The 17135-nt window shown below is 34.9% G+C and overlaps 1 protein-coding gene across 49 annotated transcripts in view; it reads right to left on the bottom strand.

Moving 5' to 3' along the window:
- Positions 1-17135, bottom strand: part of CLASP2 (cytoplasmic linker associated protein 2) — a 147972-nt gene that overhangs the window by 22524 nt on the left and 108313 nt on the right. For 14 of the 49 annotated variants that reach the window (XM_054815216.1, XM_054815219.1, XM_054815217.1 and 11 more), the window contains 8 exons: positions 14286-14348; positions 13489-13595; positions 10694-10717; positions 9987-10231; positions 9265-9328; positions 4245-4408; positions 3130-3208; positions 2931-2981 (listed from right to left, as the gene is read on the bottom strand). In XM_054815216.1, the coding sequence (XP_054671191.1) occupies positions 2931-2981; positions 3130-3208; positions 4245-4408; positions 9265-9328; positions 9987-10231; positions 10694-10717; positions 13489-13595; positions 14286-14348 (797 nt within the window). The remainder of the gene's footprint in view (positions 1-2930; positions 2982-3129; positions 3209-4244; positions 4409-9264; positions 9329-9986; positions 10232-10693; positions 10718-13488; positions 13596-14285; positions 14349-17135) is intronic. The other 35 variants (XM_054815231.1, XM_054815237.1, XM_054815252.1 and 32 more) reach the window with 7 other exon arrangements.

The following is a 17135-nucleotide window of genomic DNA, read 5'->3' as shown; positions in this document are numbered from 1 at the left end:
TAGCACTATTACTCACAAAAAAGATTAGACAGAAATGGAGCTAAAGTGCTTCATAAACATCTTTCACAGATAATGAAATGACAAATTCTGGCACAAAAACATGTGCAACTACCTCCAGAGACTCAGGAAATCCTTTAAGGATACTACACAGTCAGTGCCAGAAGGCAAATTGTTTTCCTGTCCTATGAAAAATCTGAGATTTACAGTTTCATTTGCTGCATCAGAGTAAGTCAAAAGAAACATTTCATGTAACAGGAAAAAAAGCAGACAGGAATGTAGAGAAGCTGCTTTACTTAAACCAGAAAAAATTCTTACAGTGCTTTTCTACGATGCGAGAGACTCTGCCTTATTCAGACTGAATACAAGCAATCACGCGAAGTGACTTCAGATTGCCACATCCCAGGTGCCTGTCCCTAAGTCACTGGATACTCAGGAGTGACTGCCTCTGCCATTATTTAATCAAATGACTAAAATATACACTAAAGATGAATTCTGAAGGGCGCTCTCATCTCTGTGAATCTGTTTCATCGGTTGGTTGCTTGTTTTTTTAATGCAGAAATTTTAATACTTAGGAAAAAAAAAAGCTTCTGATCAACTGCAGCAAAAACCTTTGTCAACAAATCAATGTTTTCAAAGGAAAGAAGGGTTCAGAAACTTGTAATGAACTTTGATCACAATGCTTAAATCAATTCCTCACTGAGTGTGAGCCATTTGATATACAACCTGAGAAAAATGAAAGTGATGATTTGAAGTGTATTTCAGGACAACGCCCATCCTTTGGAAAGCATATGTTCTGCAACTGCAAAAATAAGCTGAATAGATTATACTCTGTCTAGAAAATTTGACTTCTGTGCCCATCCATACATTTCACCAAGACAGATACGTGCACCTGGTAACTCTAAACCGCGTTTCAGCAGTTCACCACACCTACAAAAAAATTATAGTGAAAGAAAGTAAGATAGATACAGCACAATACACTGTGCTGCATCCTCCATGGATTAGGTCAGTAGAATTGTATCTTCTCTATGTTTGGCTCTCTTACTGGCTAGCTATCTAAACCCACCTCTGTGGCCACTCTAAAAGCTTGACTTTTATTGTCCAAGACTTAGCTGTGTTTCTAAGCGTAAGAACAACAATGAGCTTACTCTAAAGGATCATTATTTACTACTACCACATGAAAACCAGAGGGAAAAGTCGTCTGTGTAAGGGAATTCTTCCATGGAGCAAACTTCTGACCATCCCTTCTTATGTCTGACCATCTTTAAGGATGCTGAAAAACCTTTCTCTGATTTTTTCCTGCCACAGTGAATGCTGTTTCTCAGTCTATCTAGCCCAAAGGCACACTCTGCAACAAAATAATCATTTATTGGGGTAAGAACAAAAGCTGAAGACTTCAAAAAATGGAGTAGTGCCCTAGGATTATCAATTAACGTTAGACATCTGGGTGCACTGAGGGTGGGATTTAGACAAAATATTCAAGAACGTGGATATTAAACAGATACTTCTGCAATTTATGTTCAATAATTTTACTGTCTGGATCCTGAAGTTGTAGTCACCTCATAAAGATGGAAGTAGGTAGATACCACTTTCTCCGGAAGAAAAGCTTACCTTCTCCTAAAGAGTTACATACTTTACTGTTCCCAAAATTCATTTTAAATACTCTTGATTTTATTTCAAACTAACAGGTGTTGTTCTATGGAGGTAGTTTTTACCAACATCTTGATTTCAGAAGTCTCTCAAATACGGGAAATTATTTTCAGAATGCCTTCCCATTACATGTTTCAGATTTCTTAATTCCTTCTACGTCGCATCCTGAATATTTTTGAACTTAGCCCCAACTCGGCCTAGTAGCAGTCCAGGCCTCATTCCAAATCTACACTCTCAACTTTGAAACATGATCGATATGTGTTTACCAGCTATACCACTATACGGGGCGGGGGGGAAGAACATCTCAACCATCAAATTCACCTTCCTGGGGAGGAAAACCAAGTAAAACAAAACCAAACCCAATTTGTTCCAAGGATTTATTTAAACAACAAACTGATTTTTACTACCTCATTTGCTGTCTTCAATAAATGACAGCAGTCCCTTTTTAACACAGCTCTACGAAGCAACAGTGGTCAACGTATCAACTGTCCTCAAAAGCTTAAAAATGTAAGTTTTACTGTATTGTAGACAAAAAAGGCATATTCATGTGACTTTAGGTTCAACATAACTTGGGAAAAGTCATATTCTTGTGCAGTATCAAACTATGTAAAAATATTTCGTGCAGGACAGAGCAGAAAATGCCAGTTATCATATGCTTGTTATTTCCCCATTTACATCACTTGTAAATCTTCTTAAGATTTGAAGCTTTTATCCTAAAATCAACTCTCTTTGGAACTGTAAATGTACTACAGAATACATTTTTACTTTGCAGTTATACTGGCAAGTCTATGGACTCCAGATTCTTATGTAAAAATTGTGTAATTATAAAGCTACACACTGCTTTCAGAAAAGTAAGTGTACCACAAAGGGAGTTGATTTTTAATATAGTAACTCAAGTTCATATTAATATTAAAATAATTTAAATTAATTCAAGACCTATCAGGCTGAACACGGGAAAAAAAAATACACGAACTAAGAAAATAGGATTGGGAAATCACAAACATAAAATTAGAAAAGACTTGATAGAGTGAGTTTGCATAACCAGCTTGATGTTAGGCGGCCACATTTTTGTTGCTCATTTTTACTGTACTGTGGTTTTATTAGATCTCTCTTGCAGCAAACATTTTCATACTAGTGTAATGTTTAAAATTGAACATCTGCATGCTTCAAGTTTCTCGCAAAGGTTAGTAGCGGCATACGAATGCATTCAAATAAAAATTATTGGAAACACTGTAAGAGTTTGACATAGGGTTAAGAATAAAGACAATAATTCAGACAAAAACCTTTGAGCTCCAAAAAGAGCGAAGCTGGTCCTGTAGTGCTGGCTTGACTGTCTGAAAGTTTACAAAAACAAAATCCACTAATTGAAAACCTTTTTTTTTTTTAACAAAACAAAAATAACAATCTAAATTCAAACATTAGGCCAAACAAATTGCTACCAATGAAGATTTTCATTTGCAGTGCAAGCCCAAAAATTCTTACCTTCAGGCTAGGTGTTTGGGTCTGGTCAACAGTAAATCTCATTAAAATACTGAACTGGAGGTCATTTGGAAAAGATTCTCTGTTAAACAAACAAATCAAATCATGTTATGTGAATTTTTTTTTTTAATACCTGTTGAAAGGCACTACATAAGCCCTCAATAATAACACAAGTAAGAAGGAATGATACAGTAACGATATGGTAGTATTCTGATTCTAAAGCTATGCAACCCCCAAATTACTACGCAGTAGTACTGCGAAAGGTATACACCACAGCCCTCCTGCACGCTTCTCTGAACCATCCTGTTCCACAGCTCCCTTATGCTCTCCCACATGCCACACTCTAGGTATGACCCTTACAGGCTCTGCTGCAACAGCCAAAAAAAAATATAAAAAAATAAAAGGTGTAGCAGATCATATTCCCTCTCTCCCTGCAAGACACACTATATCATTCCCCAGATTTCACAGCAGATCTGCCACATGAATAGGTTCTGCAGAGACCTAGATCGCTTAGACTGTCCTGTACTTCACAGAATGGAGGATGAGAAGTAGGTCCCAGAGGCCCTCCAACGCCACTTAAAAATCTAGCTTTCATTTGGAAATAAAACTGGTCAGGGATGGGCAGCTCTGGTAGCCCTCAAAATCATATAAGATCAGGCTATTATCGAAGTTTGGGGAGAGTGGAGGGAAGACAACAAATCCGTTATTGCTGTAACTCCTTAAAAGCCTGCTGACACTGAGAGATGAATATTGCAACAATTATTTTTATATCAAAATAAAGAAGTTCAAACACAGGTACTGCATCACTGAATGCAAGGCAAGACAACAAACATATATGGCTCAGATGTACATTTTGGAATCAGATAAGTAGTATCATTAATTGTTTGCCATTAAGGACTCAAATCCTTTCAACTAACAGTCATTTAGGAAACCAAAATGCTTAAGCAGCGAGGTTTACTCAAGTTTCACAACCTGTTATTAGCTCTGCATTTTTCCAAGTATCTCATACAACACTAAAAAATCCTAATAACTTGGAAGTAGCATGACGGTTTGGATTTTTTGGGTGTTGGGGGTTTTTTTTACTGTTTTTTTATTATTATTTTTTAAGAACTTGTTACCTTGTGACATCAAGTGCCTTCTGAACTTTTGCTTGTACAGATCCAAGCAAATCAGCACCCATTTTTTTCAACAGCTGTGTCAGGAGTACAAACAGCCAGTCCTGCAGATCTTCTTTATGGACCTGGATGAAGTCCACCAGCGTCTCCAAAAACATACTGAACACCTAAAAGGCAGAAGAAGATGGAAAGAGGGTAGGATGGGGCAAAAGAGGAAACGACACTGACGTATGCTGAACTCACAAACAAAGAAGAAAGCAGTAAGGGAATCAGAGGCAGAGAAAGGCAGTGTTTTGCAGCCAAGCAGGAAAAAAAAAAAAAAGAAAAAAGAAAAAGAAATCTGTCTTGCTTTTTCATTGGGTTTTGATACAAGAGTACATTGGAAATGTTAGCCGACTTCTGTAGAAGTTTGACAATTAGGTATTCCATGCAGTTTCGTCAAGAAAAGAAATGCTTACTGTGATGGCTGGCGCAACCTCAATTTTTTCAGTAAAACTTTATTTTTTTACCCTTTCAAGCTTTATCATTAGGTGGATTTGACATATTCCTTGAAGACTACAAAAACACTCTCTCTAAAGCCAAAAAAAAGCTGCTATACTTCTTTCGCAAAATATTCATTGTAAATATCTGCATTACTAAATACTGCAAAATCATGAAAGTTGGCCAATTCCTTTACATAAAATATTTGTGGAACAGAAGAAGATTCTCCTGCTATTGCAGGTATCCAAACACAAAATTATTCACCGGAGTAGGGAAAAAACCATGACACATTTCAGACTGGCAGGTGTCTAAGACACAGATGTACATTTGTCCTTTCAAAAACATGTTATCCATTGCATTCTTTTCAACAAATAATGCTGAATACATTAAATACAAATAATGTTGAAAAGACTGCATTCGGTAAACAATAAGTAAATATGTATATTATTGTATCTATAGTAACCTCAGCACTCAGATGCAAAGAAGGCTGGAGAGTTATTGCCTCCTGAGTATTTACGACATGGGTATAAGGTTGGAAAAAGCTGCTGCAGAGGAAGAGCTAGAACCCCACATCCTCCTGCAGCTAACCTGGCTTCTCGTAAGGCCAAATTCTGCTGCTGTCTGTGAGAACAGACGATCTCAAACTGTGATCATACCTCACACGGCTGTAGAAACCAGGCCACAGAAGTGGGCTTTCTTCCTCAGCACTGACTGAGTATGGAGGAGTTGGTGCATGCTGCTGCATGCCTTCATCGCTGAGGAAATTAGATCTCTTTTCATGTTGATAATCAAGCCAGGGTAAGCAAATTCACACCATAAAATGGAAAAATCCATACAGGTATCTTGAAAAGAAGTGCCTCAAAATTTACATTGGAAATAAAAAATAAATTCAGATTCTTTCAGGATCTAATAAAGACCAGGGAGAATCTTTTAACAGACATCTTAAATACTGAAAGGCTGTGTTAGAACAAAATAATACAAATCCTACTCAACATAAAGCCCATCTGGATGAGCCACTTTAATTAAACTTCCCTTTTGAGGCAAACTACATTGACAATTGTAAGAATAAAAAAATAATAATAAAAAAATTGCTAACTTCTCTAAGCTATCTGTCTAGATTTGTATTCAAGTCTGAGGTTTACAAATTACCCTCCCAGTAGTGGGAAGAAATTTTTATGCTTGGGATTGGAAATAAGGCCTTCTGCATTCAGCTGAACTGAAACAATATACCACTTTGTGGATGCACAAGTAGTGGGCACAATTATAAGACCTAGGCAAAACCAAACCAAAAAGTACTTTCTGTATTGTAATATGACAGTCTATGGATTTCAAGCCCTAAAAGAAGGGAAAAATATATTGGACTTAGGCAAATAAAAAAAAATTCTGGTGCTATAAAGATTACACTGGGGGTCTTAGAATTGCATTTAACCTCCTTCAAATTAAACTATACAGCTCAGCAGAAGTTAACAACTGTACCTGTTTCTTTGAGTTTGCAAACACTGACACACACATCCTTTTTCATTAAAATGTGCAAGCTGAACAAACTGGTTACAACCTCTTATTTGATGGAGTAACACGGAATTCTTATGACACTTTAAACATGTCAAGTGGTTTAAATTGAAATCATTATGAAGTGAATTATGAGTCACTATGGCAAAAGTACTTGAAAGATCTTGTGCCAATGTTTTAACTGTTAAAAATACACGTAACTGAGGACTCGATTTTGTTTTCAAGCTTTGATTTTAGGTTTACCACAGTGAATGTCTGGAAAAACCTAAGTTGAGTCATTGAATCATACCATTTTGTCTTAGGCCAAAGTATGAAGAATTTAAGAAGGCTGTAAGAGCATTTAAGGTAAAGGATGAATTTGGAATGGAAAATGGAACTCAACTACCTATATGTTGAACAATGTATGTGGTTACTGCGATTTTTGCAGTTTCCATTTTTATGATCTAAATTAAAATTCTGAAGTCAAGCATCTAAAGTTGAAGTTTTTAATAACTTGATAGCGGAAAAAAATAAACAGATATGAAAATAACTATAAGTGATCCATCTTTAAAGTGAATTATTTCAGATGTGCCAACCACCACAATATAAAGCAGGAATGCATAACCAAACAATGTCAGTTAATTAGTAGATAAAGCACATCTCAAAACTTTACCACACAGTTTACATAATTGTATATAGCATTTTATGATTGCAAAAGGCTTGACACTGCATGAACTCTTTGGGGAAGAAAAATAGAGAAAAAGGGTTAATTGCACATTCATGCAAGTAAGGTTAGGCTTCCAACAAATATTGAACCAACTTACTCTCTAAAGAGAGTTCCAACACAGGGGACAGCATGCAAAATGAAAACAAAAACAAAAACAAAAAACAACAACAAAAAAGGGAAAAAGATAAAAACACACAAATTAGTGGCCATCAATACAAAGTTCCTGTATGGAATATAAAACAAAATAAAACAAAAAAGGTATTTCAAAACTGTTGTGATAAATTTAGTAATTTTATTGGGATACCCAATGTATTTTAAAAGTAAGCATTTGGCAAGTCCTTCAAATCATTCTCCCATTTTCTCCTCCAAATGATATTATTACTCTCTTTTTCTAAGCAGTTCCTTACATCCAGCTATCTTGTTAAGGTAAACCTTTAGAAAAAACCAAACCAAACCAACCGAAAGTGATGACAGAATAATTCCTACAGACACTTGAAAAGAGTCTGAAATGAGATTTGTGTAGCCATATGTGTGTGATAAATAATTCACAGCTCATGAACTCTTAATACTTAAAGGATCCTCCTCATAATATATTGACAACTATTAATAGTTTTGCAACACCAAAAAGCAGGCAAGGTTGCAGTGACTGGAAGAGGTATACCACATACGCTATAACACAGGCCAAATTTTTGAAATCAAAACAATATTATTTTATGTCAGAATGCCAAGTAAAGAAAACAATCAGCTAGAATAATTCAATGTAACATTCCTAAAGGCTTAATGAAAAGATAAAATGCTCTTCTGACACACACAACTAAATTTTGGAACATTTTTATTATCCTTCCCTGGCTCCCCCACTACAAAAAAATCTCCTGGCTAGTTTCGATGTGTGCATAGCTGCAACATTAATTAACACAACAATAAGAAAAATTAAACCAAGCTTCTATTCACAATTTTGTCATTACTTCATTTTAAAAAAGCAGTAATATTTCAACATTTAATTTCCTTTCCTCTCCTCTGACTTAACTGTTCTTTTTACGGAATGTTTTCTTCAGTTTCTCTTTAATTGCTTGGCTTTAGTCTTTCCTTCTGGATTTCTGCAGTATGTGAGCAACTTTAATATCATATTGTTATGTGCGATGCAAGTTTCTTCCAAAATACATGGTGTCACAGAGAGCAGCTAAGTCACTTTTTCCAGCAGGAAAAATAAGGAGGACAGATGAACACAAAGGTAACCTGTCAAGACTTCTCATCACTCTGAATTTAATTTTCCATTGCAGCAATAAGGAAGACTTAAAAATATGTTAAATGTACTGCACAATCAAAGTAGTTTTTCTGAATTCTGCTGGGAAAAGTCAATACTTCTGAAATAACTAATTTACTCTGAATTTTTCTGGGTTATCATTTCATCAATTCTGAAACATGGACACAAAGTGGGACATCTTATACCCAACATAAAAGATAAGGTTTCTTCCAAACAAGCCTAGAATTCAAACAAAATATGAAGTTACATGCTTTTTATATGATCCATTATAACTTTATTCAGCTCCTTATTTACCTGCAGTCCGTTTGCTATGGGAAATTACTGTATACATGAAGCAGTACTAGTAACCCACCTCCCACAAAAATTGTAAAAATACTATCAAGCAAAGTCAGTCAGGTAAAAAGATTTTCATGGTCTTAGAAAACAGAAGTATTATTTTCCTTGTTACATCATCCATACTGGGTCTTTACCTAGGTAAAGGTGAATAAAACATCATATTTTCTTTTATACTGAAGTATAGTTTCCACCTTATTTATTGAATACTAATAATGACGTAAAAATGATTCAACAGTCTCAAGTGCTAGCCCTATCTATGAAATTCAAGGAAGATATCATAAGATAATACAAAATACCCTGGAAAATAAGTACACATTTGGTATAGTTCATCAGACTCATCACGTACGATTTAGACCGCTTTCTTTATGATTTAAATTACCACACCAGAGCCTTTTGTTTCTAATTGAGAGAAAACCATTACTCATGTTGAAGTGGCCTCTGTAAACAACATGACTTCTTAAAAAATACAAATTTTGAGCACAAACTGTTGAACTACTTCAATGCATTTTAGATGAAACTAACCTTTTTTTCAATTATCCTGTGAAAAAAGTTGACAGTTATCTTGTTCAAAATTGCAAATGAAATTGATTGAAATCTGACACCATGAACTTACACGGTTCGTGAAATTTTTACATGTGCAAATACCACTGACATATTTTACCCGAACAGGCTTTCAATTAATATGTATTTTCAAACGTTTACTGCAAGTAAGAAAAACCTAAACATACCTTACTGTGAGGATCAGCAAACATTCTTGTGAAGATTTCACACAACCTTTTCAACTCAACACGACTGTCAAAGTGACAACAATACATTAGTCAACTCCTCTGCTAGTACTACCGGAACACTAATGCATAGCAATCTGTGAAATCAACTGTAAATACTGAGTTAAATAATCCTGTAAATTAAGTAGAAAAAAGCATTTTGTTTAAGACATGGATAAAAATGCAACGGATTTTGTTTAAAATGAGACTTTCAACCTAAAATGTCTCTTTAAACTAATTCATACATTAAACCATTCCTGACTATGTTAACACAGAGCAGATAACAAAAAAGGTATTCTTTGTAGCTAGTAGTAAACAGTTTCTTCTCAATAAATAGCCAATAAATAAAAATACTACTACTAATAATAAATAAATTATAAATAAATAAATATAAAGGCCTTCCATCAATACTAGATGCACTTTAGGAATCTTTTGTATTGCAAGAATTGTCTTGATTTTAAATTCAATTTCTTAAACTGAGCTTTATAAACAGCTCCTATACGCTGGTTGCCAGAAGTGACAACGGCTTCCTCATTCTTTCCACCTTCTTGCTCTCACAGACACACACCCTGCTTTCCCTCTCCCTCAACCTTCCATATTCTTTAGAACATTAGCCTCCTTTCGCACTTCCCTTGCTTCACTTCAACTCTGAAATAAAATGTTTTTCTGTAAACATGTCTTCTTACCTTAAAGTTCTCTGATTCTTTAATAAGTTTTGAAGGCCTAGAAGGCCTTCTTTTCTCTCTGACCAGTTGGAGCTGGCACAGCGATTTAGGACTTCAGCCACATCTTCTGTCTGTCTCATATACGTCGGTATGCTTCCATTCCGAGAGCTGTAGGACCTCTCTGAACAGGCACTTGACGCATCACTGTTGGCATCATCATCCGAGTACATCCCATAGGACTCGTATCTCCTTCGCACAGGCTTCTTCTATTGTACAGAAACACCCCACGTTAGTACTGATTTTCAAAGAGATAGTATACGTATCCATAATCAGTAGAAAGACCAACAGTTCAAATAACCAGCGTGACCCCTACTCCCTGCAGTGACAAATGGCTCCAACTGTTCCAACAGGTCAAACTGAGCTAATAAAAATATTTTGAAGTATGGTTTGCATAGTATTGCAAATATAAAAGCAAAGCAAATGCAGAGAAGACATACGTTTGATGAAATGCTCGACGTAAAGTTTACTTGTAAAAATCCATAAAATTGCATTATAGGGTAACATAAAGATTGTATTGAAAGTTAGTTATTTCACTTAATAACTTTATATATGTTACAGATATAAGAATCAAGTCTAAACCCACATATTCTGTCATTTTAACTTACTTTGTACCAAGCATGTTAATAGCAACATATTAAACTACTGAAGAAGGAAAATAGTTTCTATACCTTAGTCCGTATGTCTCCTAAGAGCTGTTAGCAGTAAATTATTGAAAAGAAACAGACATTGAGAACAGGAAGGTAAGGCATAGCAGCATTGTGACTATTAAACTACCTGCCACTGGAAAACATACAGTCTTACTGTAAATTTTGTTCTTAGCTCTCTATATCTGGTGAGCATACCATGCATTGCCAAGAAGTAGTTTGCTAAGCTTCTGTTTCCAGGGAGGTATTACATATCATCTGCTGGCTGGTCACAAAGACTTCCCTGTCAAAATCTTTGTGCCTTATGCAGTGATATTTGAGCATGAAGACTTAGCACATGCAGTCAATTGTTATCTAAGGACAAAACCTTCATTTAAACTTTATTTTCCCATTAACTTCTCCATCTCTTTCCTTCACTTCATTTCAATATCTAAATTTTGTCATGGCAACAATTACTACGGCAGTCAACGTCAACGTCCTACAAAAAATTGATTACATAATGCAAAACCCCAAATCCCCTAAAAACAAAAACAAGCAAACAAAACACAACATGCCAAAGGCCAAAGGAAAGGGGAAAAAAAAAAAAAGAAAGAAAAAGCAGCTATTTATCCTAAAAGGAAAAACACACACCTCTGCAAAATAACTGCCATTCAAATTTTGGAGTTGAAGCTAGTAGTTAAAAATTCATTTTTGTTAAATACTCAAAGAAGGAGTAGTGTAAGTGATTGTTTTCCCCCTAACTACCAGTGCCATTTGCACAGAGTTCTCATTTTTGACTGTGAAACAACGTACAGGATAATGTAATCCAAACTAGTCAATACATCATGCAACAAGTAAGCTTATTGTCAACAGAACAAGCATATGTACACACACGTGTACAGAAGAAGGGAAAAATCACAAAGACATAAGCATTTTTGAAAAGGGTCACCATAAGTTAAAAAAAATTTTTTTTAAAAAGAAATATAATCTGAAATGCCAAGGACTTTGCTAAAGTAAAAAGTATAAAAGCATGTAAAGATCACCATATTGCTGCATTTCATGTGTCTTATATTTAAAACACATTAGCCAGAAGACTAATAGCCCTTTGGCTTGAGCAGCATTATAACTGGACGAGTATTTTTCACACCATAGGAATAGTTAATACACTCCAGAATATTTTCGATTTTTATATTACATCTGTCAGGACTGTACATTCTACCTTTTAAAACACTGTTCTGATGGGGGGGCTTCAGTCTATGGTAAAACAAGAAGTGTGTTCACAACCAGATTTCCATCTAAATTTAGAGCATGGCAGGCAATCAAGCACACAAATACTAAAATGTTGCTGTTCTTGATCCTTCTTTGTAATGACAGATTCTAGCTAAAATATACCAACTAATTTTCCTCTAACATTTCTAGAAGCATCATGCTATTTTGGATTTGGGTAATACAAACCAGTTTCTATGAACAAACTTCATTACCTCAACAAAGCAGGACACATTCAAGCCTCGAAAGCAGTCATTGGAAGCATGAGTTTCTCCTCAATTTATATTCTTACTACATACTTTGCCCAGTTAAATTTGAGTAAGCTATGAAGTTGCTAAAATGTACTAAAGGTACTCTTCATGTAGCGCTAGCGTGGATAAATCTATAGCACAGGCTTTCAAATTATAGCCAGAGACTTTTCATGTTCCACGGACTGTTTTTCTATTGATCCCTATTCCAAAATCCAGACTGACTTCCAGTTTACTAACCAGCATTCCCCATCAATGCTGAAAACCTTTTGCAAGTTTACAATATCAGAAAGAGGAAAAACCACTCAATTTCAGCATGACCTCTTAGTCAAGATTTCACAGATATCCTGATATCCATGCCAGTGGAGGCAGACAAATTTTAAACTAATGTGCCAAGAAGACAGTATTAATCAAGAAATCAATAAATTGCCAGACTAAGAACATGACAGAGTTCTTCAGACTTCTTCCCTTGAAATTTTGTTTCTGTCTGTAATTAAATTTTTTAGAGTTTAATTTGTAGGTTTTTTTACTAATGTTCCAAATAATCTTTTTGTTAAAATAGAGTAATAACAAATTCCTTAAAGCATTCTGATAACTAGATAATATTTAATGATAAGCAAGTAGTACACAACACCTGATAAAAATCTATCTGACTTATAGTGTCAGTATTTTAAATTAATTGAAGATTTCAGCTTGCTGATGTAAGTGTCAGAATAGCAAAATGATGACTGTTTGGCTAACTGAGGCAGGGAAGTAGAAGAGTCAAACCCACCCTTTTAAAGAACAGTAAAGGTTAAGAGAATGGCATAACCATTTTTAAATTCAGAGTAACATTTTCAAAACAAACAAAACAAAACCTAAACTTATGAAATGCTGCCTGCCAAGCCATCAGTCCATCTCTTCAGCATCAACCTCATATGTTGTCAGACAGAACAACTTTAAATGGAACCCAGGCTTATGATAAGCAGAGTGCTTTAGCTGTCATCATTCCCAGCTCTGGCAAGCCTTCAGCCTATCCAGAAGTTTGTCTAGCTGTTGTGGGAAACTGCTGGTTAGTGCTACCTGCTCAAGTGGCTCCTTGGGCCACTTCAACACAACAGTCCGAGACTATTTCCTGTCTGCCATGGAGAAACGTATGTTTCTCAAAAGTTAAGACTTCTGTAGGGAACAAAAATTTCAATACTTTGCAGCTCTAGCAATTCAGTTTCTCTTTCTTCCCCACCTAGAAGCCAATAAAATAATGAATGACAAGTTCTTTTGCATACTTTAATGTATAGGTACCAAACACTGTCTGTGTCCTACACAAGATAAGTGTGAGATTCTTACCAAAGCATCTGCTACTGCCTCTTCCACGTCAGAACCTGTGTTCAGAACTCGCATAGCACTAACTGATGATGATAGTCTACTTGACTGACTAATTCCAAAGCCGGTACCTGTTATAACAACAAAAATTAATACAAAGAATTCAGTCAGAATAGCAACGTGGGACATGAATACCACAGTCACTTAAAAAAAACCCAAGCAGAAGAAAAGCATTTGCTTAACATTTCTAAAAAATTATGTAGTGGCTAAAATACTGGTTATTTTCATTGTGAAGTCTTTACTGGTGCAGCGAAAAGTAAGAAATGAAGTAAAAAACCAGAGTCATATACAAACATTCTATTCCAGTATCACAGGGAAAAACACCCCACAAAATGCTTTTAATGGAAAGAACATTTCCTTTTTTTTTTTTTTTTTTTTTAAAATTAATGTCTTCTTCATTTTGGGTTTTTGTTTTCATTTAAAAAGAAACCAAACACAATGGGAAGGCTATTGAGAATGCTGATTAGAAAACTACATGCATAAAGAATGCTCTACAAATACTGAAAAACAGTAAACTAAAAAAAATTCTTCTGCAAGTAAAAATAAAATGATTGTTGTTAAGGAAGAAAAGGATTAACACTGAAGGGTGGGGGTGGAGACAAAATCTAGCAACATAAACACATCTATCTGGATTATTAAAACCACAAAACTGAATATAAATAATGCTTTTAAAAACTGAACTATGAGAATAACCAAGTGGGTGGGGAAAAAAAAATCCAGGATGACTGCACAGATGACAGCAAAGTGTACTCATCCTTCACCTGTAGCCCCATAAACATCAGGAGTGTAGAGGGCACCAGTGGATCTGGAGTGATGTCTGGAAGCTGCAATAACAGGATCATATAAACCCTATCTATTACCATAGAATGAAAGTGCTGCAATAGTTGCTTAGATGAACAACAGAATGTTTATCAACAAGATTCAGCTTTAGCACAAGAAACTGAGTATTACAAAGAAGGAAAAAGCTTCAGGGAAGTTCTTTGATTGTACAGAATATGATTATAAAGAATTATATAGGTTTACATACACTGGGCATTTCATGCATTTTTTTTTTAATTTAAAAGATTAAGAGCAGATCGAAAGCAGGTATGTATAAGTTCAAAGAAAAAATGCGTAGACACACATGCACACGCACGCACACACACACACACACAGAATCCTCAGAAATATCTGAAAAGTTCCACTGATACAGGCCTTCCATTGTAGAGTTAACTCAATTCTACGTGCTCAAGTCAGAGCCAGAACTCATGTACCAAATATTATCTGCAAAAAGTGACTCTGGCACTGACCTACTGTGTGGGCAGCTGACAATCTGTATAAACTTGAGTTCTTGCCTATGTGCAGGTAAGTTAACCTTAGTTAAAACTCACCACTATGTAGATGAAAGTTAAAATTATTACATTTCAATTAAAAGTTTAAAATAATTTAATGCAATTAACAGTTCACATTTGTATTGTTTTCTTTAAATAATTTTTTAAAAATGCGAAATTGAAACAATTATGTTAGTTACTATAGCTTATTACGATTCTTTAAAGCTATGGAAAGTGAGAAACAATGATCCTTAAGGACTTTTGAATAAAACTGAGTACCTTCCTTGTGGCACTTGTATAAAACTGGTCTTCTAGAGACTCTGAAGAAGTTACCTCACCATTGCTAATATTTTATTTCTTAAACCAAGTAGTTTTAAATTTTAAACAATTCATCTTCTTTCTTCAGTTCACTTAAGTTAGAATTTTACAGCCAAGTATGATTTAATAAATAACTGTAAATGCAAATATTTCACACCTTTTGGATAGATGAAGTATAATAAATAGAAACCAGGAATCAAATGAATCATCCTTTACTCTGATTAACATAGACAATTTAAGAGTCTGATTTGAATCAAATAGCCCTGACAGGGACCAAATCACGTTTGGGGAAGCATACCTCTTTTAACCTGAGTGAACTCCAAAATGCTCCTAAGTCCTGTAAAGGTCCCGGAAACAACATTGTGGTTTTGCCACTAAGTTCTCTACTCCTTACATAAGGCACATCAATGTGTTTTATTTCAAACTAAACATGTACGAAGTCGTTTACCTAGGGAATTTTATTTTGCAAATAATGCTTTGTGGAATACTTGGTTCTTCAGAAATTATGTCTCAGCATTGGAAAAAGGGACAGGACAGAGGATGTCAAAACATAGGTATCAAGGCTGATAGAGCTTTAAATACAAGCAATAATGGGATAAACCTTTCTATTTCTTTCCATCAACAAGTCCTGAAAATTAAAGGTACAATTAAAAACTCAAACTTTAGGCATACAATTGAAGATGATCCTGTCCCCATATACATTTGAAATATGCTGGACAAGTTTTTTTAAGACAGTGAAAGGAAACACTATAGTGGATCAAACATATCAAAGCATATTTTCAAGAATATTCTTTGTACCTCTCAAATTGCAGAAACTGTGCAAGGATTTACTTTTGTAGTTTCGTTTTTTAAAAGATGAATCAAAATAAGATTTTAAATGGACTCAAAATAATATAATTTCTTAGCTATAATATGGAAATTATACTAGTCTGATATTTAATATTAACTATATATAACAGAAAAATAGGCACTTCCATATAAATTACAAATCACTTGCTTCTCAGAGTGGCTGTTATCTCCCAGTTTACAATCTTATGCTGAGATGTGAGATTACATAAACACTTCACACCAATGTATACAGAGAAGCAATTACATAGTATTTCAGTCATTTTACGCCCCAAAAGGCTTAGTATTTGTAAGCAAAAATTTCAGTGCTGAGAATCAGACGCAATAGAAATTACATTCCTCCTTCCAATCCCACATAAAACTGTCTCTAGCTACAAACACAGAACTGAATTTGCTTTATTTCATCTTCCACTTGTACCCTTGAAAAACATTAAAGTCATTATTTTTGACAGAAGTTAATAGCATCCCATAAGGCAAAACTGGTCCAAGAAAACACTGGATGACATTTGAAATCATTCAAAGAAGTCATACTAGAAGGAATCCTAGGAATCCTCATTTATTCCAAGTATAGCTGCCTTTTGTTTTTTTTAAAACAACACTGGATTCCTTCTCATACATGCTACTTTGCATTCTCTGTGCTATCAGACAATTCAACCTATTGTATATTTATAGGTACTTTTTTGGATATCTGAATACAAAAACTAAACTCCATCAATAAAAACAAAACCTCAAGTAGCATCTGTCCCAATGACCCATCTTATGGTATTAGTTTAATACAGATTTCTTAAGATAACAAGCATTTGACCACATGTAAAATGTAAATCAGATCTCATATGCATGCAACTGAAGTCAAGTCGTAAGGCAGCAAAAGCAGCACAAAAAGATCTGGAAAATACCCTCGTTTTCAAAAGAAAAGATGCGTGTGTACTACAACACAGTCTGCCAGCTGTGTTTTAGTAAAAGATACAAGTTTACTAACAGATCCTGCATAATGTCTACTTTTAATTTAATTTCCCAATTAAATAGCAACTGGGCAAATTAGCGTTAGTTATTGAAACAGCTTTCATTCAATTAATCTGTACTTTCCCAATAAAACCATGGCTGACAGGAAGCATACTGCCTTAACAGACCACAATA

Source organism: Grus americana, chromosome 2 (assembly GCF_028858705.1).
Source record: "Grus americana isolate bGruAme1 chromosome 2, bGruAme1.mat, whole genome shotgun sequence".
Taxonomy (NCBI): domain Eukaryota; kingdom Metazoa; phylum Chordata; class Aves; order Gruiformes; family Gruidae; genus Grus; species Grus americana.
Note: the sequence above shows the minus strand (reverse complement) of the source record. Positions and strands in the feature narration are given on the sequence as shown.